The sequence below is a fragment of the Oncorhynchus keta genome, chromosome 10 (genome assembly GCF_023373465.1).
Source record: "Oncorhynchus keta strain PuntledgeMale-10-30-2019 chromosome 10, Oket_V2, whole genome shotgun sequence".
NCBI classification, from domain to species: Eukaryota; Metazoa; Chordata; class Actinopteri; order Salmoniformes; family Salmonidae; genus Oncorhynchus; species Oncorhynchus keta.
Window position 1 is genome coordinate 19732956 of NC_068430.1, and position 27754 is coordinate 19760709.

At 41.8% G+C, this 27754-nt stretch overlaps 1 protein-coding gene across 1 annotated transcript; it reads left to right on the forward strand.

Annotated features, from left to right (window-relative positions):
- The first annotated feature begins 1602 nt into the window (after nucleotides 1-1602).
- On the forward strand, nucleotides 1603-27085 carry LOC118388336 (RING1 and YY1-binding protein-like). The gene is made up of 5 exons (XM_035777290.2): nucleotides 1603-1811; nucleotides 2462-2587; nucleotides 23961-24764; nucleotides 24879-24974; nucleotides 25309-27085. Exons 1-5 carry the CDS (start codon nucleotides 1786-1788, stop codon nucleotides 25556-25558), a joined length of 1302 nt encoding a protein of 433 aa, XP_035633183.2. The 5' UTR covers nucleotides 1603-1785; the 3' UTR covers nucleotides 25559-27085.
- Nucleotides 27086-27754: the final 669 nt, after the last annotated feature.

Genomic DNA, 27754 nt, shown 5'->3' on the forward strand with positions numbered 1-27754 from the left:
GTTCACAATAGGTCCTGGAGCCGTAGCAAGAGACTAATGAGGCTACATGATTCACGCTTCATCTCCCCCACAGAGAGCCTTGTCCTGAGCAGGAGGGAGGGAGGCCTCCAAAGAGTGCAACGTTTGCCCCCACACATTCCGTGATGAAGTAGACCACTAAAGCCAGGAGCACAGGCAGATTATATAGGGGGTCCTCCAAGATGTCTGGAAATTTTATGGAAATTAAGAGCAAGGACATTTGTATCTGAATACAAATGTTAATTCAAGGTCAATGTTTAGTATCTGCAGTGCTTGACTTGGACTGAAATAGTTTCCAGTACTCATTTTGGGTGCCGGTACTGTTTATATTTAGGTGCAGGAGCTCCACAATACTTTTGAGCTAATATTGTATAAGAGAAACAGAAGCTCAAGCAGTAGAAAATGTGAGGTGTCGGTACTCAGCTCCGGTGAGCTCCTGCCCAAGTCAAGCACTGAGTATCTCAGATTCCTTAGCATTCCTTCCTTCCATCTCTGAAACATTAGGCAATCACTAGTATCTTGAGTCCTTTCAAATGTTGTCAAGTGGACACACTACAACCACAGAGAATGAAACAACTGAAACATTTCCATCTAAATGCAATGACAGTAGGCTAATTATTGGAACAGGTGTTTGTCCCATGCAGCCCTTACTACACAGTGTGTTACATCTGATATTTTATTTAACTAGTCAAAGTCAGAACAAATTCTTATTTACAATGATGGCCTACCAAAAGGTAAAAGGCCTGTGGGCAAAACACACATTATGACAAGAGAGACAACACAACACTACATAAAGGGAGATCAAAGACAACAACATAGCATGGTAGCAACACAACATGACAAAAACATTGTAGCGACACAACATGGCAGCAGCACAACATGGTAGCAGCACAAAACATGGTACAGACATTGTTGGGCACAGACAACAGCACAAGGCCTAAGAGGGTTTTTATAAATAAGCAACAACCAGTGTGTCTTGCAACGTTTATACAGATTACCAGTTTACAGAAGAGTATAGAGTGCAGTGATGTGATGTGTCCTATAAGGAGAATTGGTGGCAAATCTGATGGCCGAATGGTAAAGAATACCTAGCAGCTCGAGAGCTTTCACTTAACAATTACTTTTGCATTTGGTTCGTACACAGACAGCAGTTAGATTGAAAGGGGATGCTGATGAATAACTTTATATGCAGCAGTGTCCCAATATAAACTTCACCTCATCTTCAGTACGAATCTGCATAAAATACAACTATATTCAGTACGAGTCTGCATAAAATACAACTATATTCAGTACGAATCTGCATAAAATACAACTATATTCAGTACGAATCTGCATAAAATACAACTATATTCAGTACGAGTCTGCATAAAATACAACCATCTTCAGTACGAGTCTGCATAAAATACAATGATATACGACCCAGCTCATGCTGTAGCACAGGAATGTATGACACTCATGAATCCTGAGAATGCACTATTCTACATTTCGACTATGTAAACCACATAATCTATGGGATATTATGGGAATATTCTAGCAAACTACCCATTTTTCTTATTTCCAACCAGACTTTTAAACCGAGGCATGCGGTGATTGGGCGTCATGGAGTCACGCGGTGTTCAATCGCTCTGCCCTACCTCGAGCAGTCGCTGAACGCGATCTTGTCTGCCAGTTTTAGCAGCGGTTCTATCTGGATCCTCCGTACACAACCTACGACAATTACTGATAATTACTGAAGACCTTTTCTTCTTTTGGAAGACTGTTCTCACCATGGGCGACAAGAAGAGCCCTACCAGGTATTTAACCGTGTACCCCAGTCCGTTTTGTGTCGATTTAGACTTGTTTTGCGAGAATTCCGTGCCGTTTGGGGTTGATATTCGGATGCTTTCTCAAGGAGTGTTTCTCCTTTTTTCAGTTTGTATGCCAGAGCTAGAATAGTGCACGGGCACTATGGCGGCTTCTCGCTCCCTACTCTACCAGACACTCTCAGACAAAGGGAAAATTTCTGTGGATACCCCTGGCATTCTAGGAAATGATATTCAGTGTCAACAGAACTCGTTCGAAGCTCAATGTCGAATGGACATGATTTGACATTCGTTTTGCTAGCTAACATGCTTAGCCCCGAGCTAAAATATGTAGCTAGTCTGCTTGCTAGCCAGACTAGCGATGCAACCAAATGTTGTATCTAGCTAGCTAACTGGCTAACCAACATCATCTAGGTCGCTTGATTTTAGCCAGTGATGGATTTATTCAAGAAGCTCGCGCTGGTTAACTATTATTAGGAATTCGAATGGATAATCTGACAACCAACCAATATTTTTCTGTATTAGTTTAAGTTTGCTCATTTAAAGGTGGGGGTACTGCATGTCATCACCACTAACAGTCTTAACTAATCATATACATGATGTGTAAATCAACTCACTTGACATGTCTCTTTTTTTCTAAGGCCGAAAAGACAAGCTAAACCAAGTGCTGACGACGGATTTTGGGACTGTAGCGTCTGCACCTTCAAGAACAGTGCAGAGGCTTTTAAATGCAGCATCTGCGATGTGAGGAAGGGCACATCGACAAGGTACGTCTAAGGTTATTTTCTTTACTCCTGCTGTAAAGCATAGCAATTTATTTAAATCGAATTTAATCGGTTACCAATTTTTGTATTCATGTTTGGACTTTTTGATTGATGTTGTTGTAGACATGTCCCAGGGTGGCCATGCAATTCATTATTGTATGGATACTAGTGACTGAATGTAGTCGGCTAGGTGTGCTGCCGGTTGCCTCGGTAGCACAGAGAGGGGTGGGAGGAAGATGAGGGACCTTACTTTATAATGGCTGTAGAGCTGCTACAATGAAAGCTCTGAATTTGACTTCAATCAACGGGTCGAAACAAGAATTCTGCTGCTTTAAATATCTGTTAGAATGTATCACATATCAGTAGGATTAAATACCGTACCATGGAAACTGTTAAATTGTTGGTACTCTCTGATTGATCTATGAAATTAATGCATTTTTCTTGTCAACCAATTAGTGTTACTAACTACTACATTGCCTACTTGAGACTTATCATAGATCTACCATATCACTGCAGTACATGTCTTGATTAGTGTTTTGCTGGCTGGATATTGGTGTTATGAGTATTTATTTATTTATTTCACCTTTATTTAACCTAGTAGGCTAGTTGAGAACAAGTTCTCATTTACAACTGTGACCTGGCCATAATAAAGCAAAGCAGTGCGACAGAAACAACGATACAGAGTTACACATGGAATAAACAAGCGTACAGTCAGTAGTAACACAATAGAAAAAAGCAAGTCTATATACAGTGTGTGCAAATGGCATGAGGTAAGGCAATAAATAATATATGATTGACAACATGTTAATTACTTATTTGAAATCCTTTCCTTTAGTTGTCATACTTCTGATCAGTCATATGCATACCACAGCTGTACAAACCGATGGTTTGTTGTCGACCCGGACAGAACCAATGTTTGCGTAAAATAGAGCCCCTCTGAGGAGTCACATTTAGAAACCTATTTTCTATGGCTGTCAGAAGGCCCTCTGTTATGGGAAACTGAGATGATACAACCAAGATATGCATTCTGTATTTGACATGATTTCATGTTTACCACTCACACTTGTGTTCTGGGGAATGATACTGCCGATAAGTTGTCTGTGTCAGAGTGTGAGTTCAGTCACTTCTAATCAGCTGCCTGATGAGATCTAGAGATGGATGAGTCATTTGTGAGCCTGCAGAAGAGTCCCCCCACCTTTTCAGCTGTGTTAGAATGAGTGCTCTGCTGACAGCTTAAGTCTGCCACTGGTAAAACGCTGACTGGTTTTACCACTAATCGAAAGTTGTGGGTACTGTATTTACATTTTTTAAATGTTTTGTCTCCTTTGATTTATTTATTCTAACTAAATTGTTGCCTGCAGCTGATACTGGTAATATGTCACAATGTGGGTTAGCATGCTTTGTTGTTAATGGCAGGAAATGATGAGAAGCATGTCAAAACCCCTTACTATTGAGCTTTTGGCAGCAGCCCAATTGCCTCTTTATTTGTTAAATGGAATCGCATGACATCACTGAAGTGGTTTGTCACATCCCCATTTGTTCTCAATTGTTCACCTTTGATGCAATTGTTTGCTATTTGTAACTCTGTCTCTTATTTATAATGAGCACTAATTGGGCATATTTTCTCTGTTTGATGTAATCCAGTGGAGCATGGGGAGAGCAGCTTGCTCTCAGCCAAGTGATCCACACTTTAGGAGTGCGTGTGGTGGTGGTTTGTCTTTACTCCTTTTATCTATCTAGTTAGTTTGCCTGAAGGGGCCTTTGTGTGAAGATGACGTAATAATCTGCTCACTAATTACAGTATATCTTTGCTGGTGTCGAGAGTTCAAAGAAAGCAGGCAGACTTATTTGCTTGGATGCGCACACTCATTCAGATTGTCGTTGTTTTGTTTGTTTTAAAGCTAGAATCCTCGTCTTTAACTTATAAATAGCCATTGATTCTTGAGGAATAGAACTTAAAAATGCCTCGAGCTTAGTTCAACTGTCATATTCCTTAAGAACCCAAAAAACAGTGCCTTCAGAAAGTATTCATACCCCTTGACTTATGCTACATTTTGTTACAGCCTGAGTTCAAAATGGATTACAATTCTTTATTTTTTACCCATCTACACACAATACACCATAATGAAAAAGTGAAAACATGTTTTTATAAATACATAAATATTTAATTTACATAACTTTTCACACCCCTGAGTCAATACTTTGTAGTCACACATTTGGCACCTGCGAGTCTTTCTGGCTAAGAACTTTCCACACCTGGGTTGTGCAACATTTGCCCATTATTCTTTTCAAAACTTTTTGTTCTGTCATTGATTTTTGATCATTGCTAGACAACCATTTTCAGGTCTTTCCATACATGTTCAAGTATATTTAAGTCAAACTGTAACTTGGCTACTCAGCAACATTCCCTGTCTTCTTGGATAGCAACTCCAGTGTCTTGTTTTAGGTTATTGTCCTGCTGAAAGGTGACTTCATCTCCCATCAATTTTCTCAAACATACAAGTTTTAGGCACCATTTTAAAGATACAATTCTCGTTAATCCAGCCACAGTGTCTGATTTCAAAAAATGCTTTACAGCGAAAGCTCCGCAAACGATTTATGTTAGGTCACCACCAACTCACAGAAAAACCCAGCCATTTTTCCAGCCAAAGAGAGGAGTCACAAAAAGCACAAATAGAGATGAAAATGAATCACTAACCTTTGATCTTCATCAGATGACACTCATAGGACTTCATGTTACACAATATATGTATGTTTTGTTCGGGAAAGTTCATATTTATATCCACAAATCTCATTTTACTTTGGCGTATTATGTTCAGTAGTTCCAAAACATGCAGTGATTGTGCAGAGAGCCACATGAATTCACAGAAATACTCATTATAAATGTTGCTGAAAATTCAAGTGTTATGCATGGAACTTTAGATACACTTAATGCAATCGCTGTGTCAGATTTAAAAAAAATAAATAAAAAAAAACTTTACGGAAAAAGAATAATCTGAGAACGGCGCTCAGAGCCCAAACCAGCCATAGAAATATCCGCCATGTTGGGTAGTCAACATTATTCATAAATATCATTATAAATATTCACTTACCTATGATGATCTTCATCAGAATGCACTCCCAGGAATCGCAGTTCCACAATAAATGCTTGTTTTGTTTGATAATATCCTTCATTTATGTCCAATAGCTTCTTTTGTTTGGGCGTTTGGTAAACAAATCCAAAAGCGCGATCTGGTCCAGTCGGATGAAACTTTCAAAAAGTTATTACAGGTCGAAGAAACTTGTCGAACTAATTATAGAATCAATCTTTAGGATGTTTTTTTTATCATAAAAGATCAATAATGTTCCAACCGGAGAATTTCATTGTCTGTAGAAAAGCAATGGAACGAGAGACCTCTCATGTGAAAGCGCGTGACTGAGAACGAGGCTGCAGGCAGACCCCTTAGTCAAACAGCTCCCATCTGGCCCGGCCCCCCTTCACATGAGAAGCCTGAAACAAAGTTCTAAAGATGGTTGACATCTAGTGGAAGCCTTAGGAAGTGCAAAATAACCCATATCCCACTGTGTATTCGATAGGGGTGAGTTCAAAAACTACAAACCTCAGATTTCCCACTTCCACATTTTTCTCAGGTTTTTGCCTGCCATATGAGTTCTGTTATACTCAGACATCATTCAAACAGTTTTAGAAACTTCAGGGGGTTTTCTATCCAATGCTACTAATAATATGCATATATTAGCATCTGGGACTGAGTAGGAGGCAGTTCACTCTGGGCATGCTATTCATCCAAAAGTGAAAATGCTGCCCTCTATCCCAAAGAAGTTAACAACGTAAATGTAAACAAATACTGTATATCCTCAACATGGTTAACTATACATTTGAAATCAGGGATGGTCAGTCCTTGAATTGATAACTCTATGAATTTGAGTGGTTTCTCCTGCCCCATCCCTTTGCCCTTTTTTTGAAACGGGCGAGGGAGAACTTATTGTTTAAATTTAGGGTTCTAGCTTTAAAGGTGTATTGATTTTTGTATGTTGTTATATAGACTTGGCACACTCAGCAGAGAGGTTGAAGTGAAGCTGCCTCTAGGTAGTTGAGACTCTAAAGGATATTTACGAATGCATTTTAAAGGAGATGCAAATGTTTTTCAACCATCCATTTCTTACAGAGTTGGATACTGGGAGTATAATCCATCTTTTTCAGCCGCAATAGAAGATGGGATATGTGGGACGGTAGCGTCCCACTTGGCCAAAAGCCAGAGAAAATGCAGAGCGCCAAATTCAAATAAATTCCTATAAAAATCAAACTGTCATGAAATCACACATGTAAGATACCAAGTTAAAGCTACACATCTTGTGAATCCAGCCAACATGTCAGATTTCAAAAAGGCTTTTTGGCGAAAGCAAACGATGCTCTTATCTGAGCATAGCACCATAGTAAACAAAAGAGAGAACATTTCAACCCTGCAGGCGTGACACAAAACGCATAAATAAAAATATAAATCATGCCTTTGACGAGCTTCTTCTGTTGGCACTCCAATATGTCCCATAAATATCACAAATGGTCCTTTTGTTCGATTAATTCCGGCCATATATATCCAAAATGTCCATTTATTTGGCGCGTTTAATCCAGAAAAACACCGGTTCCAACTTGCACAACATGACGACAAAATATCTCAAAACAAACTCAAGCATGCTTTCTGGTCTTGCGCCTCTATCAAACAGAACACATGACGTGACACTCGTACAAGATGGACATACTTCTTAATTACACAGGAATAACCTCAACCAATTTCTAAAGACTGAACATCCAGTGGAAGCGGTAGGAACTGCAAGCAAGTCCCTTTAGAAATCTGGAATCCCAATGAAAAATCATTGAAAAGAGGGTGACCTTAAAAAAAATTATAATAATCTGAATGGTTTGTCCTCGGTTTTGCCTGCTTCATAAGTTCTGTTATACTCACAGACATGATTCAAACAGTTTTAGAAACTAATAATATGCATATCTTCTGGGGATGAGTTGCAGGCAGTTGAAATTGGGCTTCCACTAGATGTGAACCGTCTTTAGGAATTTGTTTGGAGATTCTGCTGTGAAGTGGGGGCTCATAAGGGCTGTTTGAGCCAGGTGTCTGGCAGAGTACCACAGGCTCTGAGGCGCGGTCACGAGAGTTAACTCTCGTTCCATTGCTTTTCTACAGACATAGGAATTCTTCGGTTGGAACATTGTCTTTTTATGTTAAAAACATCCTTAAAGATTGATTCCATACATCGTTTGACATGTTTCTACGGACAGTAACGTAACTGACTTTGGATTTGTTTACTAAACGTGCTAACAAAAGTAGCTCTTTGGACATAAATTATGGACATATTTCAAACTAAATCAAACATTTAATGTGGAACTGGGATTCCTGGGAGTGAATTCTGATGATCATCAAAGGTAAGTGAATATTTATGCTATTTCTGACTTCTGTTGACAACCCAATATGGTGGATATCTTTTTGACTGCTTTGTCTGAAAGCTGTACTAAGATTATTGCATGGTTGGCTTGTTCCATAAAGTTTTTTTGAAATCTGACACAGCGGTTGCGTTAAGGAGAAGTGTATCTATATTTCCCTGTCTAACAATTGTATTTTCATCGACATTTATAATGAGTATTTCTGTAAAATGATGTGGCTCTCTGCATTATCACCGGATGTTTCTGGAACTAGTGAATGTAGTAAAGCGCCAATGTGTACTGAGATTTTTTGTAAACATAAATATGTGCTTTATCGAACAAAACATTCATGTATTGTGTAACATGAAGTCCTATGAGTGTCATCTGACGAAGATCATCAAAGGTTAGTGATTAATTTAATCTTTTTGTGACTCCCTTTTGCTGGAAAAATGGCTGAATTTTTCTGTGACTTGGTGGTGACCTAACATAATCGTTTGGTGCTTTTGCTGTAAAGCCTATTTGAAATCGGACACCTTGGTGGGATGTCTATAGTTTTTTTTTTGTGCATTGTCCCAGCTATATCCGCAGCAGCCTGTCCTAGCCACTCGGCAGCGCACCAATAAGACTCTTCAAGCCCCTTCTTATTAAAATGGTATCTGTTGCTTATGTGTATCAAATACTTGTTCTCCCCTGTGTGTGTGTGTGTGCGCATGCATGCATGCATACATACATACATGCATACATACATACATACATACATACATACATACATACATACATACATACATACATACATACATACATACATACATACATACATACATACAGTGGGGAGAACAAGTATTTGATAAAGTTCTGATTTTTGCAGGTTTTCCAACTTACAAAGCACGTAGAGGTCTGTAATTTTTATCATAGGTACACTTGAACTGTGAGAGATGGAGTCTAAAACAAAAATCCATAAAATCACTATGATTTTTAAGTGTATAATTAGCATTTCATTGCATGGCATAAGTATTTGATACATCAGAAAAGCAGAATGTAATATTTGGTACAGAAACCTTTGTTTGCTATTACAGAGATCATACATTTCCTGTAGTTCTTGACCAGGTTTGCACACAATGCAGCAGAGATTTTGGCCCACTCCTCCATACAGACCTTCTCCAGATCCTTCAGGTTTCGGGGCTGTCGCTGAGCAATACAGACTTAGCTCCCTCCAAATATTTTCTATTGGGTTCAGGTCTGGAGACAGGCTAGGCCACTCCAGGACCTTGAGATGCTTCTTATGGAGCCACTCCTTAGTTGCCCTGGCTGTGTGTTTCGGGTCGTCATGCTGCAAGACCCAGCCACGACCCATCTTCAATGCTCTTACTGAGGGAAGGAGGTTGTTGGCCAAGATCTCGCGATACATGGCCCCATCCATCCTCCCCTCAATACGGTACAGTCGTCCTGTCCCCTTTGCAGAAAAGCATCCCCAAAGAATGATGTTTCCACATCCATGCTTCACGGTTGGGGTGGTGTTCTTGGGGTTGTACTCATCCTTCTTCTTCCTCCAAACACGGTGAATGGAGTTTAGACCAAAAAGCTCTATTTTTGTCTCATCAGACCACATTACCTTCTCCCATTCCTCCTCTGGATCATCCAGACGGTCATTGGCAAACTTCAGACGGGCCTGGACATGCGCTGGCTTGAGCAGGGGGACCTGGCGTGCACTGCAGGATTTTAATCCATGACGGCGTAGTGTGTTACTAATGGTTTTCTTTGAGACTGTGGTCCCAGCTCTCTTCAGGTCATTGACCAGGTCCTGCTGTGTAGTTCTGGGCTGATCCCTCGCCTTCCTCATGATCATTGATGCCCCACGAGGTGATCTTGCATGGAGCCCCAGACCGAGGGTGATTGACAGTCATCTTGAACTTCTTCCATTTTCTAATAATTGCGCCAACAGTTGTTGCCTTCTCACCAAGCTGCTTGACTATTGTCCTGTAGCCCATTCCAGCCTTGTGCAGGTATACATTTTGAGCCCTATTGGCCTTACTTACACAGCTCTCTGGTCTTGGCCATTGTGGAGAGGTGTCTGTCTGGTCTGTCTTAATTCTAGCAAAATAAATTCCCCTGGCTTATTTTTCAAACTGGCATGTTGTTTCTAAATGTCTGCTTAAGAGTGAAGATTTCATCGAGTTTCGAGATAGTACTTTGCACATATAACACGCTGGCTGAGGAAAGGCACTACTCCCAATATAAGTGAACCCCAAATAAATGTAGTTATCATATTTGCGCCTCTTTGATGGTCCAACTTCCCTGTCTGTTCAGTGCTTTCCCGGGTAAGGGGGCAGTAGCTCTTCAGCTGCATCAGATTCATAACTCACTGTCCCTGCTAGCTGGGCTAACAAATGTAGAATTACTGATGCCAGCATTGGATGTGCTCGTGGAAGCAGAACAACTTGTCGTCGACAGGTGCAGGCGTAGTACCGCTGGTAGTAGCAGTACTACCAGTAGAGCTGGTATGTGTCTATGGACGCGAGACTTACTTTTTTAAAACCATTTTCGAGCAAACTGAATGAGCAGCAGCTACGTTTGTACCGTTGGCGGAATTCCCGCGAGAGTGTAACGGTTAATGAGATAGGATGTTAATTATTTGCCTAGGGTACTTGTATTTGACATTGCGTTATTTCGCTGAACACTAGATGGTTTAATTTGATTTTTGGCAGTGAAACTAATCTACTCAGGCGAGAGAAGAAAGGGAAAAAACTCACCCAAATGTATAGCCCCTTTGGAAGTTAAATGGACTATTTGAAAATTTGAAGGATTTAAAAAATATATATTTTTTAAAAATACATCATCTTTATTTTACTTTTAAATGTGAAATCACATTTTTATTTGCCGTACACCCGATGCATTGCGTGTACCCCCAGTTTGGGAATACCTGTGCTACATAATTGATAAGTTGTTTACCCCAACTACACTACTTTTGATACGCATCAGCGGGGATTAACGTCATTGGGATAGGGGGCAGCATTTTCACTTTTGATGAAAAGCGTGCCCAGAGTAAACTGCCTCCTACTCAGTCCCAGATACTAATATATGCATATTATTAGTCGTTTTGGATAGAGAACACTCTGAAGTTTCTAAAACTTTTGAAACATTTACTGCTTTGCATACAAGCCAGTGAATTCTATGCGTGACAGCTGGATGAGTCAACAGACGTGGCGGGCTTGGGTACAGCTCCTGGATAATGTCCGTTTACGTTTATGGGGGGTAAATTTAAGGAAGACCTCTTGGAAACCGGGACAACATGAGAGGATATTTACTGGAAAGCTTTGTGACATCAAATGGACTTTGGTTGTCAAGATGTGGTGTTCTCTGTTAGAGGTCGACCGATTATGATTTTTCAACGCCGATACCGATTATTGGAGGACCAGAAAAGCCGATACCAATTAATCGAACATTTTTTTTTCAATTTTATTTTTACATTTGTTTTTGTAATAATCACAATTACAACAATACTGAATTAACACTTATTTTAACTTTAATATAAAACATCAATCAATTTAGCCTGAAATAAATAATGAAACATGTTCAATTTGGTTTAAATATTGCAAAAACAAAGTGTTGGAGAAGAAATTCATGTGCCATGTAAAAAAGCTAACGTCTAAGTTCCTTGCTCAAAACATGAGAACATATGAAAGTTGGCGGTTCCTTTTAACACAATATGCCAAGGTAAAAGGTTTTAGGTTGTAGTTGATATAGTATTTATAGGACTATTTCCTCTATACCATCTGTATTTCATATACCTTTTGACTATTGGATGTTCTTATATGCACTTTAGTATTGCTAGTGTAACAGTATAGCTTCCGTCCCTCTCCTCGCCCCTACCTGGGCTCGAACCAGGAACACATCGACAACCGCCACACTCGAAGCATCGTTATCCATCGCTCCACAAAAGCCGCGGCCCTTGCAGCGGAAGGGGAATAACTAGTCCAAATCTAAAAGCGAGTGACGTTTGAAACAGTATTAGCGCACACCCAGCTAACCATTTCACATTGGTTACACCAGCCATTAGGCTGATAGGCTTGAAGTCATAAACAGCGTTGTGCTTGCGAAGAGCTGCTGGCAAAACGCACGAAAGTGCTGTTTGAATGAATGATTACGGGCCTACTGCTGCTCAGTCAGACTGCTCTATCAAATCAGACTTAATTATAACATAATAACACACAGAAATACGAGCCTTTGGTCATTAATATGGTCGAATCCAGAATCTATCCTTTCGAAAACAAAACGTTAATTAGTTCAGTGAAATACGGAACCGTTCGGTATTTTATCTAACGGGTGGCATCCCTAAGTCTAAATATTCTTGTTACATTGCACAACCTTCAATGTATGTAATAATACGTAAAATTCTGGCAAATTAGTTCGCAATGAGCCAGGCTGCCCAAACTGTTGCATATACCCTGACTCTGTGCAATGAACACAAGAGAAATTACAATTTCACCTGGTTAATATTGCCCGCTAAACTGGATTAGTAGTTATAACTAGTGATTATGATTGTTTTTTTATAAGAAGTTTAATGCTAGCTAGCATTTTACCTTTGCTTCTACTGCATTCACGTCACAGGCAGGCTACTCGTGGAGTGCAATGGTTAGAGCGTTGGACTAGTTAACTGTGCGGTTGCAAGATTGGAACCCCTGAGCTGACAAGGTGAAAATCTGTCGTTCTGCCCCTGAACAAGGCATTTAACCCACAGTTCCTAGGCTGTCATGCCTAGTTAAATAAAGGTGTAAAAAAAAATTAAAGTATTTTTTTTATATATATAATCGGAAATCGGCGCCCAAAAATACTGATCGGCCCTAATTAATTGGCCATTCCGATTAATCGGTCGACCTCTAGTATCTGTACGGATGGCGCAAAAGCCATGACAGGGAGACATAGTGGAGTGGTAACACGCATGCAAGCAGTTGCTCCCCACGCCACTTGGGTACACTGCAGCATCCACCAAGAGGCTCTTGCTGCCAAGGGGAATGCCTGACGGATTGAAATATGATTTGGACACTACAGTGAAAATGGTTAACTTTGTTAAAGCAAGGCCGCTAAACTCATGTATTTTCTCTATTATGCAATGAAATGAGCAGCGACCATGTAAAGCTTTTACAACATACAGAAAGAAGTGCGCTGTTATCAAGGGGCAAAGTATTACCACATTTTTTTTAATTGAGAGATGAGCTTAAAGTTTTCTTAACTGACCATAATTGTCACTTGTCTGACCACTTGAATAATGACGAGTTTCTCACACGACTGGGTGATGTTTTTTCTCGCCTGAATGATCTGAATCTAGGATTACAGGGACTCTCCGCAACTATATTCAATGTGCGGGGCAAAATTGAGGCTATGATTTAAGAAGTTGGAGCTCTCCTCTGTTTGCATTAACAAGGACAACACACAGGTATTTCAATCATTGTATGATTTTTGTGTGTGCAAAGGAACTCAAGCTTTCGGACAATGTCAAATGTAATATAGCGAATCACCTGAATGAGTTGGGTGCGAAATTACCCAAGTACTTTCCCGAAACGGGTGACACAAGCAACTGGATTAGTTATCCCTTTCATGCCCTGCCTCCAGTCCTTTTACCGAAATCTGAACAGGAAAGTCTCATCGAAATTGCAATAAGTGTTTCTGTGAAAATTGAATTTAATCAGAAGCCACTACCAGATTTCTGGATAGGGCTGCACTCAGAGTTTCTTGCCTTGGCAAATCGCACTGTTAAGACACTGATGCCCTTTGCAACCATGTACCTATGTGAGAGTGGATTCTTGGCCCTCACTAGCATAAACTAAATACATGCACAGACTGTGTGTGGAATATGATTTAAGGCTGAGACTCTCCAATACATCCCAACATTGCAGAGTTATGTGCATCCTTTCAAGCACACCCTTATTTAAACTCACTCATTCCTATGTTTTAATAAATGTATCGTATAGTGTGTGTGTGTGTGTGTGTGGAAGGCTTACAATGATGGCAAGAAAACATTTGAGTGCGCTGTCCCTGGTGCTAGAGGGGGTATGCAGCAGGAGGTTGAATGTTTGAAGGGGTACGGGACTATACAAAGTTTGGGGAGCACTGATGTAGTACAGTAAAATGATGCACAAAGTTGCCTACACAATTCTAGAGCAAGTGAAATGTGTTCACATGCGCGGGGCACATACAGCCTAGTTTCAGAGGAATATCATCTGCACGCTGCAAGAGTGTGCAGCTCTCAAATAGTTTTAGCATGGGGCAGCTCACAGAATGGCATCAGTAGCCGGAAGGAAAGACTTCATCTCATATCTACCAGTAAATTCTAAGGCAACAATGGGTGTGCAAACAAGATATTGAAATTTTTTAGTCTGAAGTGTTGGTTAGTAGGTTATTTGTGATGTGCAATTGCCATCATGCGCTGTTTGCTTCAGGGGCATAGACATAGATGGGCCTGGGTGGCCGTCATTGTAAATAAGAATTTGTACTTAACTGCTTAGTTGCATAGTTAAATTAAAGTTTTAAAAAAACAACAACAAAAAAAACACTAGGGAGCCAGGACCTGATGTGCCCAACCAATCAGATTGATGTGGTTTAAGCATTGTTGTGGACTTAGGCTATCAATTTGCCTTTTAAAAAAAAAAATGAATTGCTTTTAGAGTTAAACTCATAAGCCCTAGGAAAACATGATTTTTCACACAGGGTGCCTTTGCTGGGTGGGCAGTTTGCTGGGTGGGCAGTTTGGGAACTTTTAGGCATCGAGCCTGATGGGAAGACCGCAATCACATACAGCATGATGTTAAAGGATAACAATCCATAAACTCTGACATCATAATAAGCCAGTAGGTCCCAATCATAAGAATACAAAAACTCAAATCAATCAAATATATTTCTAAAGCCCATTTTACATCAGCAGATGTTAGTGCTTATACAGAAACTCATTCTAAAACGGCAAACAATGCAGAAGCACAACCATTAAGCACTTCCCAATCGAAATGTACGATTACTTCCCATTGGACAAAGCATTTAATGTTTAGCAAAGTTGCCTAAAGTTTTCAAAGTGGAGCTGACAACGCTTTGAACTATTTTGCCGATATGAAACAGTCAAAAATATATCATTCCCAGTTTATGCTACAAAACCAACTTTATAAGAGGTTTTAAAAATAGGTTCTATTTGACTCAATGTTCCATGACTTTCACTAAGGCATTGTTGGCAGAATAGATGGATGCACTTCAATGCATGATTAATCTAATTCACCAATACCTTTCTTTGTAGTCCAAAAAACATTGCTATCAGATTGTAAATCACAGCTGGCCTGGTACATTGTTTGCTGCTTCTATTCGGGATGCACTGTTTCAGTTTCAATGACACTCTTCTGGACAAAAACGGACCAATGTAACTAACGCTGGGAGTATTAATTTAATCATAAATAGATACGCTAACCTGTTAGCAGTGTTATGTGGCAAGTTAAAAACACAGCGCCTAACATTAGCTAGCTAGGCCTATTGTTCTCCGCTGTACTTGGGTTAGTAATAATTTGTGGAGTATCTATTTTCCCTCAGCATGCATTTTTTTTCTCCACTGAATGTCAACAAAAATCTATGTTCGAAAATATGAACACAGAAATACTTGACATTTTGAAGTCATTATGGTGATGATTTGACAATTACAATCATGGTCTTGAATTGTAGTTGCATTTTTCTGGTCTCGGCCATGACTCGGTCTCGATTTGCTTCGGCCTTGGTATTGAAAAAATATAAGCCCTGACTAAATTATAATTTATTATCCTCTGCCTGTCATATTCAGATGTAGCCAGCACCTGAAACCAATCACTCTGCTGCTAGAATGTGACGCCTTGCGGATTTATCAGTTTTCCTTATGACTGTGCTGTGTTTATGCTGCAGGTTGAGCTGTTCCAGGGAGAATCAATCAGGGCCTTTTTAACTTGATTAATGGTTGGTATCAGGGACCCGTGCCGTTTGGCTGTCTGTGGTTTTGGGGATAGGACGTTCCCTGTGACTTGTTGCTTGCCACTTTATTCCAGAAATGTTTATGAGGTAGGAATTTTTGCTTAAGTGCTGTTGTGCATAAAGCTGGTGATTCTTGTGTTCCAAACAAAATGATTGGTATTGTGTTAACTCCGCTGTTAGATATATAACCTGTTGATGTGTCATATCGACGTTGTGATGTTCGTGAGTCTGAAGTTTCTAAAACTGTTTGTATGATGTCTGTGAGTATAACAGAACTCATATGGCAGGCAAAAACCCGAGAAAAATTCACAGGTAGTGGGAAATCTGAGGTTTGTAGTTTTTCAACTCTTTGCTATTCCAAAATACAGTGTAAATGGGGCCATCTTGCACTTCCTAAGGCTTCCACTAGATGTCAACAGTCTTTCGAACGTTGTTTCAGGCTTCTACTGTGAAGTGGGGGCGAATGAGAGCTGATTGAGCCTGGTGTCTGACAGTGCCACAGGCTCTGAGGCGTGGTCACGAGAGTTAGCTCTCGTTCCATTGCTTTTCTACAGACAATGGAATTCTCCGGTTTGAACATTATTGAACATTTATGATAAAAACATCCTAAAGATTGATTCTATACTTAGCTATATAACTTTTTGAACTTTTCGTCCGACGTTCGGCTGGACCCGAAGGCTCTTTTGGATTTGTTTACCAAACGCACTAACAAAATAAGCTATTTGGACATAAATGAACAAATCACACATTTAGCGTCGAACTGGGATTCCTGGGAGTGCATTCTGATGATCATCAAAGGAAAGTGAATATTTATAATGCTATTTCTGTCTGTTGACTACACAATATGGCGGATATCTTTTTGGCTGTTTTGTTGTCTGAACGCTGTATTCAAATTATTGCATGGTTTGCTTTTTCCGTAAAGTTTTTAAAATCTGACACAGCGGTTGCATTAAGGGGAAGTATATCTCTAATTCCATGTAGAACATTTGTATTTTCATCAACATTTGTATTTTCATCAACATCTTTTTGGCTGGAAAAATGGCTGTGTTTTTCTGTGAGTTGGTGGTGACCTAACATAATCATTTGGTGCTTTCGCTGTAAAGCATTTTTGAAATCACTGTGGCTGGATTAACGAGAATTGTATCTTTTTTTAATTATGTTAAATGCTTGTATGCTTGAGGAATTTTAATGATGAGATTTTGGTTGTTTTGAATTTGGCACCCTGCACGATCACTGGCTGTTGGCGAGGTAGGACGCTACCGTCCCACATATCCCAGAGAGGTTCAAATGATGCAATAAGGTCATTATAATCTCTGGATGTTACTACTGTCACATTAACACATTGTCATGGATAATGTAATTACATGAGTGGGACATGATAGCACGGACTCCATTTGTATCTCCTATCCCCGCCACACCACCAGCCCCACTCGCTCAGAGGTACTGCTTTAGCTTATCCAGCATTATCAGCATCTGCACTAAACTTTAAGCATGAGTGGGTAGGTCCTAGTCTTAATGTGTTAATTGGCAGATTTAAAAGTACTTAATTACTTCATGGGATTTGAGAGAATGTGATGCACTATGGGATGCACTAGCTTTACAGTGCATTTGGAAAGTATTCAGACCCCTTGACTCTTCCACAATTTGTTACATTACAATCTTATTCTAAAATAAAAAAATATACCTTATTTACGTATGTAGTCAGACCCTTTGCTATGAGACTTGAAATTGATCTCAGGCGCATCCTGTTTCCTTTGATCATCTGTGATGTAACTGCAGCTTCATTGGAGTCCACCTGTGGTAAATTCAATTGATTGAATATGATTTGGAAAGGCACACACTTGTCTAGATAATTTTCAACAGTTGACAGTGCATGTCAGAGCAAAAACCATGCCATGAGGTCGAAACATTTCTGCAGCATTGAAGGTACACAAGAACACAGTGGCCTCCATCATTCTTAAACTGAAGAAGTTTGGAACCACCAAGACTCTTCTGCCAAGCCATACTCATCAATGGAGGGAGGGGGGTCTTGGTCGGGGATGTGACCAAGAACCCGATGGTCACTCTGACAGAGCTCCAGAGTTCCTCTGTGGAGATTGGAGAACCTTCCATCTGTGCAGCATTCCACCAATCAGACCTGTATGGTAGTGGCCAGACAGAAGCCACTCCTCAGTAAAAGGCACATCACAGCCCACTTGGAGTTGCTAAAAGACAATGACCCTAAGCACACAGCCGAGACATTGCAGGAGTGGCATCGGGGCACGTCTCAGAAGTTTCCTTGAGTGGCCTTGCCAGAGCCCGGACTTTAACCCAGTCAAACATTTCTGGAGAGACCTGAAAAATAGCTGTACAGCAACACTCTCCATCCAACCTGACAGAGCTTGAGAGGATCTGCAGAGAAGAATGGGAGAAACTCCCCCAATACAGGTGTGTCAAGCTTTGTAGCGTGATACCCAAGAAGACTCAAGGCACTGGCAAAGTTGCTTCAACAAAGTCCTCAGTAAATGGTCTGAATACTTATGTAAATGTCATTTATTTTTATCAGCATTTGTAAAAATGTCAACCTGTTTTTGGTTTGTCATTATGGGCTATTGTGTGTGTGGATTGATAAGAAAAAAACAATTAATTTAATCAATTGTAGAATAAGGATGCAACGCAACAAACAATATGTGGAAAAAGTCAAGGTGTACTTTCCGAATGCACTGTATACATTATTAGGAAAGTATGTGTGTTTCCAGGCTGTGGAAAGGAGGGGGGTGAGTTCTGCTGGGTGTGATGGGGGAAGACATGTGTTCACTGAGCCAAGTGTCTCTTGGGGGATGACAGAATGGAGCACATCATTACCCAGGAAGGGAAGCGCTGGGCAGGCCCTCACACATGCTGCTTACCACCACAACTATCTCTCTGGATCACAACTCTGTGGGTGTCAGTCACTTAACACGAGACAGGGGAGAGGAACAGCTCAGGAGTAGTCATCTAGGAAATATATTGGATTGTGTTTATTCAGTCAAGATTGACATTGAATAGGTCACATGTCAATCTCTGTGTAGAATAATTAATTAGGAGACTAGAGCAGTGTTATTTCCATGAAAGCGAATTTGTAGTGTTTGTCTAGCATGAAGCACTGTTTGGTTTCTGTAATTGCATGCTTTGTTTTTGTTTTGGTCCTGTTGTTTAGTCCACTACATGAAACACTATAAGATACAACATGCTTCCTGAGCAGTGTTGCTTGATAACTTGTTGAACTAATTTGAATCAGGCCAACCAAGGACGGCAGCAGCAGGGTTACTGGGTCCAGCAGACTCTGGCAGACAGAGACAAACACAGAGGAGAGAGGAACTGAATGAGGAATAACAATGGACGGAAGAGTGAAACGCAGTGAGTGAAATTGCTCCGAAAAGGTATAGCAGGGAAGAAATGGATGCATATGGAAAAATGGGATTGAAGAGGAAGTGGGTGATACCATAGAGGTAAAGAGAAGGAGAGAAAAGGATGCCACAGAGGGGGAGAGAGAGTGATAAACAGGAATGCGCTATGGAGCCGCTGATGAAGGGAGCGCATACATGCTTAGTGCTTTCACAACTGGCTGTCAATCACCCTGATGAGGCAGTTTGTAGCCTGAAGGTCAGACATGGGAGGGAATGTCTATCAGTGGGAGGTTAGACACATGAATGCATTCTTCATTGAAAAATTGCATAATTTTTTCCCCCTTAAATAAATGATATTTATGGACCCCCCTCTTGTCAACTGTCCCGAATAGTGTTGTCTCCCCACATCACCGTGGGAACTAAAATGTCATGCTCAGATGCCTCGTGTTGTGCTCTTCTCTGAGGGAACATAATGGAGGGATGTGTTAGTGGAGGAGGAGGGGTTTCTGCTGGGGCCCACTTTGTACACTGAGTACCTGGGGCATGGGGGACACGCGGAGGCAGGCATCCCCCTGGGGGGGGGTGGATTAATGTTTAATAATGTCCTTGACTCTAGCAGGCAGGCAGTGCTGCAGCCGGGAGCGTCTCTCCACTCCAGGTGCTTTCTGAATACTCGTACACAGTATAGTACTGTACTGTATTCATCACCGGCTGGAGCCAACAGGCACAGTTCGCAGACTGGTTTATGGGAGCTGGGTCCCACAGCTTGTTTAACATATTACAGAACAGCCAGCTTTGCCTCTCCACTCTGCTCCACCAGTACATCTCTGTGCTGAGAGGTTACTTATTCATAGTGATCAAGGCACCGACTGCAGCAGCTTGTGAACGTTGGTGCGGAACAAGATGTTGGTGCTCTGTTGCCATGGTGTAGAGAAGTGTTCTGATCAAACAGAAGCCCAATGGATCACACCATGTTGAATCTGAAGCCTGCGCACAATGTGGCTGTGACAGTAGACAATCCGGTCATGATTAGGTCTACACCAAGGAAGGAAATGCGACCTTTTATACCAAGAGAAGTCAACTTGCAGATGTAACGCTCTTGACTAAGAAAAAGGCTATTACATAGCCTGACATTAAAAGAAAATGAGCCGTTTTCGATTCTGATGTCTTACTGTCTGACTGCAGTTGGTAGAGGAAACATTTTTGTCTGTCTCCTCCCTCTTTGAGCTGCCACTGCTGCATGCTCCTGGTCTGTTGCTGGCTGGGAGTTATTGCCTGTCCTCCACACAGCACTCGAAATAAAGAGCTGTGTTAATGAGGGCTTTCCTGTGGTCATCTGTTTCTGTCAATCTGTCACAAACTGTTCAACCGTATATTATTTGTCTCTATCTTCCACTCTCTATGTGCTCTTTCGGTAGGAGGCTAATATTGACATGCAGGACTAGTTCCTGTGAAGTCCAGAACTCTTATGATTGGGACAATATAGTGGGTGTGGCTGGCAGTGTAACCATAGTTCTCAGTCTACCTGGATTTAGTGTTTTGTGCTGATGACAGTCATTTCATTGGCTCGTGCTGAGTTAGACTCCACACCACTGTATCAAGAAGAATTGATGTGTCAGTCAGAGAGGTGACGATGTCAATCATTATCTATGGAGGTGTGAAAAGGAGGAAGGTTTTTGATCTAGGCTTATCTGGTGTTTCTCAGTGAGAGCTGGCTTGGTACAGACTCCTTGGTTATGATGTCCTGCATATTTAAATGTATTAGTCACACTCCAGTCTCCTTTTCACCTCTTATCACCTGTTTTACTTAACATGAGCACCTTTTAAGATGTGCCTAACGTGTCCTCATAATATGACACAAGTGGGGGGGTTTATCTCTTGTGTGCTCTATTGTTTCTGCAAGCAAGGGGGGAAGCTGATGACATCAGAGGGAACCATCAGACCAAATCCTTGAATGGACTACACCATGAAGTTTCAACTTGTTTAAAAAAATATATTTTTGTCTGTAGATTTATTTATATGTGGGATATTGTTTTTCAACGGGAAGAGTAAATATAGCTGGAGTGCGTATTTTAAATCTGTTGGTGAGTGTGGCCTGCCCATGATCTGGATCCAGCAAGCAGTGTTAATGGGACACAGTGGTGGTGTTCAGAGCAGCGGTGACGTAGCAGGTAAATAAATAATATACTGTACAGTAACAGCACCACGGGGCAGGCCAACTGGGAGCTGTGCTCCTATCATGGCTGAGTTACAGCTGGCACTAAATCATAGCTTAACTATTGGGGCTGTTTCTACTGCTTCTCTCTGAGCTGAGCTCTGCTGCAGCCTCTGACACACATCTCTGGGACTGGGGTGATGGGCCGAGGAGGCGTGAGATTATCAATCAATCACACTCACTTTCTACCTCCAGCTCTCTGCTAAAAGCTTACCCTGCCACAGGAAATTATTTCTGAGCCCGTCGGACACGGGAACCTGAACATGTTTACGAGTGTTTGGGCTGCATGCATCCTGCCAAGTCCTGTGATTGATCAGTGACACTTCATGGGGTTACTACTGCAGTTAGAGAGGCAAATTGTTTTGTGTGTTTGAGTGCGTGTTGCAAAGTGACCTGTGCTAGTCAGACAGTAAAAGCGAGGCTCCTGGGGGGATTGAGAATTAAAATTGAAATGAAGTTGCTCTAACCTTATGTCACTAGGTTGCTATGAGTGTCTTATCATCCAGATGCTGCTGAACGTGAGCATGTGGATCCCTCTCCTCTTCTCTGATGTGTGACATGCATTGACTCTGCAGGTGGAGTGAGTGGGCTAGCTACATGTTGTAGTTCCAGAGCTGTTGCAGCTGTGGTGGGTGGTGCCACTGGGCCCTGCTCATCAGCATTCATCACAGTCTGCATGTTTTGGACCGTGTCACGTGCACTACGTCATGACGCCATAAGCGATTGATTGCCTTTTTATCGGCTGGAGGGATAGAGGGTGGGTTCTCTGTCTGTTGCAGAACGGGGATAGATAGACAGTTTGTGGGGATATGGTGGGAGCACGGGGAATTAGAGAGATGTGAGATGATATCTGGGACGTGCGATCTCTGTGTTAAACCACTCCAGCAGCCTTGTGAAAACCACTCTCCTCTCGACAGACCTCTTCAGCCATGCATCATTAACAATGTACCCAACCAAATTAGACAGAAAAGGAACCGTCTCAAACCTGAGGGCCATGTTGTCTAAAATATGTCTTTGCCAGCACCAGCTGTAACAGCCACGCTCAGTTATCAGGTTTCTGCTCATGTTTTACCTTTTTAAATGTAACCTTCATTTAACTAGGCAAGTCGGTTAAGAACACATTTCTATTTACAATGACTGCCTAGGAACAGTGGGTTAGTTGCAGAAGGACTGATTTTTACCTTGCCGGCTTGGGGAGTCGATCTAGCAACCTTTCCGGTTACTGGCCCAACGCTTTAACCACTAGGCTACCTCCCGCCCCTGAACCTGATTCACTTAAAGATAAGCCTGAGAGAGAGAGCCTCAGTCAGTACCTCATCTGTATTGCAGTCAACAGGTAGGCTACATTTTCTATGAGCCAGACAGAGCTTGTTTATCAATTCAGAGAAGCATCAGAAATTATGGAAGTCCCCATCTGTCCTCAGACTTGCAGAGTTCTTTTAATCATGACACCCTGAACAGCCAGACAATAAGGAGGACTTCCTGCCAATGCAGTAGATAAAATGGGGAGGCTATACCATCTTTGCCATGGGTGGATGTGCCTCCCGAGTAACTGGAAACCATGCACCATTCTGGGGTGGGTGGGTCGGTGCATACGTGTCTGGTTTACGCTAGTATTTCTCACAGAGCTGTGATTCTCTGGCCTGTCGAGAGTCGGGTCTTTGGAGCCTGTCTGTCGCTCTCTGGTCTTCTGTCTCTTCCCCCTGAGACCCTGCTCTGATTTTAAGTAGGGACTTAAAATATGCTGTTCTTACAGTTGACTCGTGTTTTAGGAGAATAAACAGTTTTTCATGAAACACCCGTTGTAACCTCTCCGGTGGAAGAGTGATGAGCTTCCACTGAGCCTTTCATCCTAGAGCTTTGTATTCATCCACGGAGACACTAATTGTCTCCCTCTCTGATTTAGGATGCATTGCCTGCTGAATGTGAATGGTAGGGCTCAAAAATAATAGGCTAGGTGTGTGTGAGAGAGACCACAGAGAGCAACAATGACTTCATTCTGCTTGCTCTGGTTGGCGCGCCAGCTTGAGTGAGTGGCTGCACGTCCCTGTGGATCCCAGTCTGACAAATGGGGCCAACGCTGCAGTAATCAGATTAGAGGACGTAAATGACGGGCTGCAAATGTCCCACCTTGTGATCCCCCACATTCATTTTATTACAGCACTGAGCTAATGAGATTACCCTTCAACCAGACTAGCCGACCAAGAGCTGTCACTTACACCCAGCCAGCCAGCCTGTGGCTCAATCCAGCCAACTCCTTATAAGATGATGCAGTGTGTTGCTATGTGGTCAGGCAGGGGCTGTCGTCAAGTCAGCCCTGGCCCTGAGTGAGCCCAGCCTAGAGACGCTGCTGCCCACTAATCCCTGTTTGTTCCCTGTTTTCTACAGGAAACCCAGGATCAACTCCCAGCTGGTGGCCCAGCAGGTGGCTCAGCAGTACGCCACGCCTCCCCCACCCAAGAAGGAGAGGAAGGAGAGGCCTGAGAGGGAGCACGACCCAGACGGGGAGCTGTTGGATGTGGAGGGGGAGCACCATGAGGGAGTGCGTCCGGAGAGAGTGAGGCCAGATGAAGGAGAATCTCCCCTGGATAACGGCAGGAAGGAGACACCAGACAATGACAAAGCAGAGAAAATGAAAGAGGTAAAAGCGGAGGAGGAGGAGAAAGAGGAGGTGAAAGAGGATGAGAAAGAGGAGAAAGAGATCAGGCCCATCACCAAGAGACCCAGCCTCAAGGAGATCAGCCCAACCAGGCCCATCATCAAGAGACCCAGCCTCAAGGAGATCAGCCCAACCAGGCCCATCACCAAGAGACCCAGCCTCAAGGAGATCAGCCCAACCAGGCCCATCACCAAGAGACCCAGCCTCAAGGAGATCAGCCCAACCAGGCCCATCACCAAGAAACCCAGCCTCAAGGAGATCAGCCCAACCAGGCCCATCACCAAGAAACACAGTCTCAAGGAGATCAGCCCAACCAGGCCCATCACCAAGAAACACAGCCTCAAGGAGATCAACCCAACCACACCCATCACCAAGAAACCCAGCCTCAAAGAGATCAGCCCAACTAGGCCCATCACCAAGAAACCCAATAACAAAGAGATCAGCCTAGTCAGGCCCATCATCAAGAAACCCAACATCAAAGAGATCAGCCTAGCCAGGCCCATCACCAAGAAATCCAGCATCAAAAAGATCAGGTCAGTGTGTAGTTAAAGAAGTAACATGTCTGTACAGAGATAAGGGTTTGTTTAAGCATCATCTCTCTATAGACATGAACTTTACTAATATAACTCCTGTGTTTGCCTGTGCAGACCCAAGACAGACATTCACCAGAGTCCACCTAGTGATAAACACAGTGTACAATCTGGGAAGTCAACAACCAAGACCAACAACTCTCACATCTCCAGGTAGGTCCTTCTTCTCTCTGCTACTAGTACTGACAGTATCTTGCCGTTGGACATTGTGAAAACCTGTCATGGCATTTAAATTGCCACTCGTTCAAGCTATTCTTAAAGGCCACTGTTGGAAAAAATCAAGTTATTCATCAATTATATTTGTATGTTCTACATCCACTCTCATTTTCTCCCTCTTACTTCTGGTTGATCTTGTTATTGCTCATGTTGTTGTTGGAATGAGCAGTTGGGTCTAATCACCCACACTGGGCTGGCCACATCTATGATTGTATCTTAGTAAGGCAGTTTTATCAATGTAGTTCTAACCCTGTTTTCCCCTGCCGACTAGGCCCAAACTGAAGAATATTGACCGGAGCACCGCCCAGCAGCTAGCGATAACGGTGGGGAACGTGACGGTCATCATAACAGACTTTAAGGAGAAGACCCGTTCCTCCTCCACATCCTCGTCCACCGTGACATCCAGCGCAGGCTCTGAGCAGCAGCATCAGAGCTCCGGCTCCGAGAGCATGGACAAGAGCTCGACTCGCACCTCCACTCCCAAAGGAGAGCTCTCTGTGGGGCAAGATGAGTCCTTCTGAGCCCTCCAGTCCAGGTGCTCTGAGAGGACTCTGTGGATGGGATCCCTTAGGGGGAGATATTTCACCTTCCTACTGCTGCCCTACCCCCTGCACCCATCTCCATTCCATCACCATCCCTGGATGCTGAGAGAGCTCGCTGATTGGAGCGGCCCCAGCGTGTGCCTGATGGTTAACGTCCAACCATGGGAACACGTTGTGCATGGCCCATGTGGGAGAGTGGGGCTGACAGGAATAATGTACTGTTTTATATTTGTATGTGGATATGTGGCTGATTCAACATGTTTGTTTTTGTATAAAGAAATTATCTGCACAATAACCACCATTTTAACAACTCTGAAATATTATTACCCTTATTTATTACTTGTTTCACCTGTATACTTTTAGACTTTTTTTTGTTGAGGCTTTGCTTTGTAGTGCTACCTATCGCTCCCTTTGACACTAGTTTTGATGGTTGTTACTGGTAGGATAGGACAAGGCTTGATACACCCACACAATGGTGCTAGATAGAGACAGACTGTGAAACAGTTTCCAACATGGGACGGTCGTTCACACAATACAACAGTGCTAATAACCCAGAAATGTTCGCTTTCTCTCGTTCACTATCACTCTCCTACAGTGAGTGTGGACCTCTGTGTAGTCTGGTCTTTCAGGTTGATATGTAGAGGTCAATGTGCAGCATAAACAGGTAACCTGTTTGATTTGAAAATCCTACGACGTAAACTCAACACACCCAAACCTTTTCTTCTAGCTTTCTTTGTCTATGATTTAGTTTGATATAGAATTGATGGCCTGTCTTTAACTGTATGGTGTAGGCGATAGTGAAAAACACTAAAGTTGCTGGATGTTTTTTGCATTCCGTCGCTTCAATATTGTTTAGCCATTTGAGGGATGGAGTGGGACCCTCTGCTTTGAGACAGGTTTATTTCTGTAGTGACTGAAGGTAAGTTTAGATCCACCTGTTAAGACCAGAGTTTGAACTGTAATATAGTGATTCCCTGTACCGTTTATAATATCCAGCTGACGCTAAGGGACTTCAGCTTGTAATAAGTCCTAGCTAACGTTTAGCCTACTAATCTTCTTTTCAAATTCTGTTTACAAAGTTGTAATTTTCCAGTCCGTTTTGTCCAAATGCCTGGACAGATTGAGAATTGATTTGAGTGACTTATTCTGATAAGATATATTTAAGACTCCCAATATGTAGGCAAGTGAAGGCAGAAACATTGCAAGTAGATGATATAATAGAATATTGCATTTTGTTTTGAATTTTCAAAGCAGTTACAGCTTACCTAAATAACCAATTAAATGGTTCTAATTCTCCTTTAGACAAATATAGACAAACACAATTTCCTCTTAACTGTAATAAATTGTATAAAGAATAAATGTGTATATGATATCTTAGTTTTATTTATTGAAGGACCAAAGGAATTTCATAATGACATGATACATAGACAAATGAATAACAATTTGAGATGCAATTATAAAATGTGTGAAATGAAATACATTTTAAATAAAGACTAATATAATCCATTTTAATGGTGTAATTATTTTCCACTTTTTTAACAACTCATCTTTTACATAAACCTGAGGATCAGCAAAAGTTGCCATGTTTTCTGAGCTGTATTGAAGACCTAACCATTATTTCAATCACAAGTGTCGTACTCAAAGAACAAGTTAGTTGCTCTGCTCAGTGAACACTAGACTAGAGGCAATGAGAACCAACCAGTCATTAACGAATGAGCTGTATTGAACTCTGCAGTGTTTCCAGAAGTTCTTGGAGCCATGGAAAACCCTGTTATCTGAGCCTCTGCTCTGCTCCACTGTCCTCCGTATAGTATCTGCCCCCGCAGAGAACCAATTGGCCTGAGCAGGACAGTTTAATCTCTCCCTACAGACCTCTAAAGCAGGTCAGGCAAGTTGGGCATGCCTTTCTATTTTACTATGACCATGAGTCTATAGGGCAAGTGTTGAGGTAAAGGCCTTACTGTCTATTTTCAGTTGTAGAGAATATAATCATATTTGTGTAGTGTGAATAAGCTATGTTTGTTGTCCAATAAGCATACGTTGTAACTTCAGACTTCCATGAGTTTCATTTTGCTGTTCAGCCGTATGATTATATGTAATGTATTTAAACTACATTTTTAGCAAAGATATGGAGTCTCTAGACTGAATGAGGGAGGATATGCAATGTGAACAGGA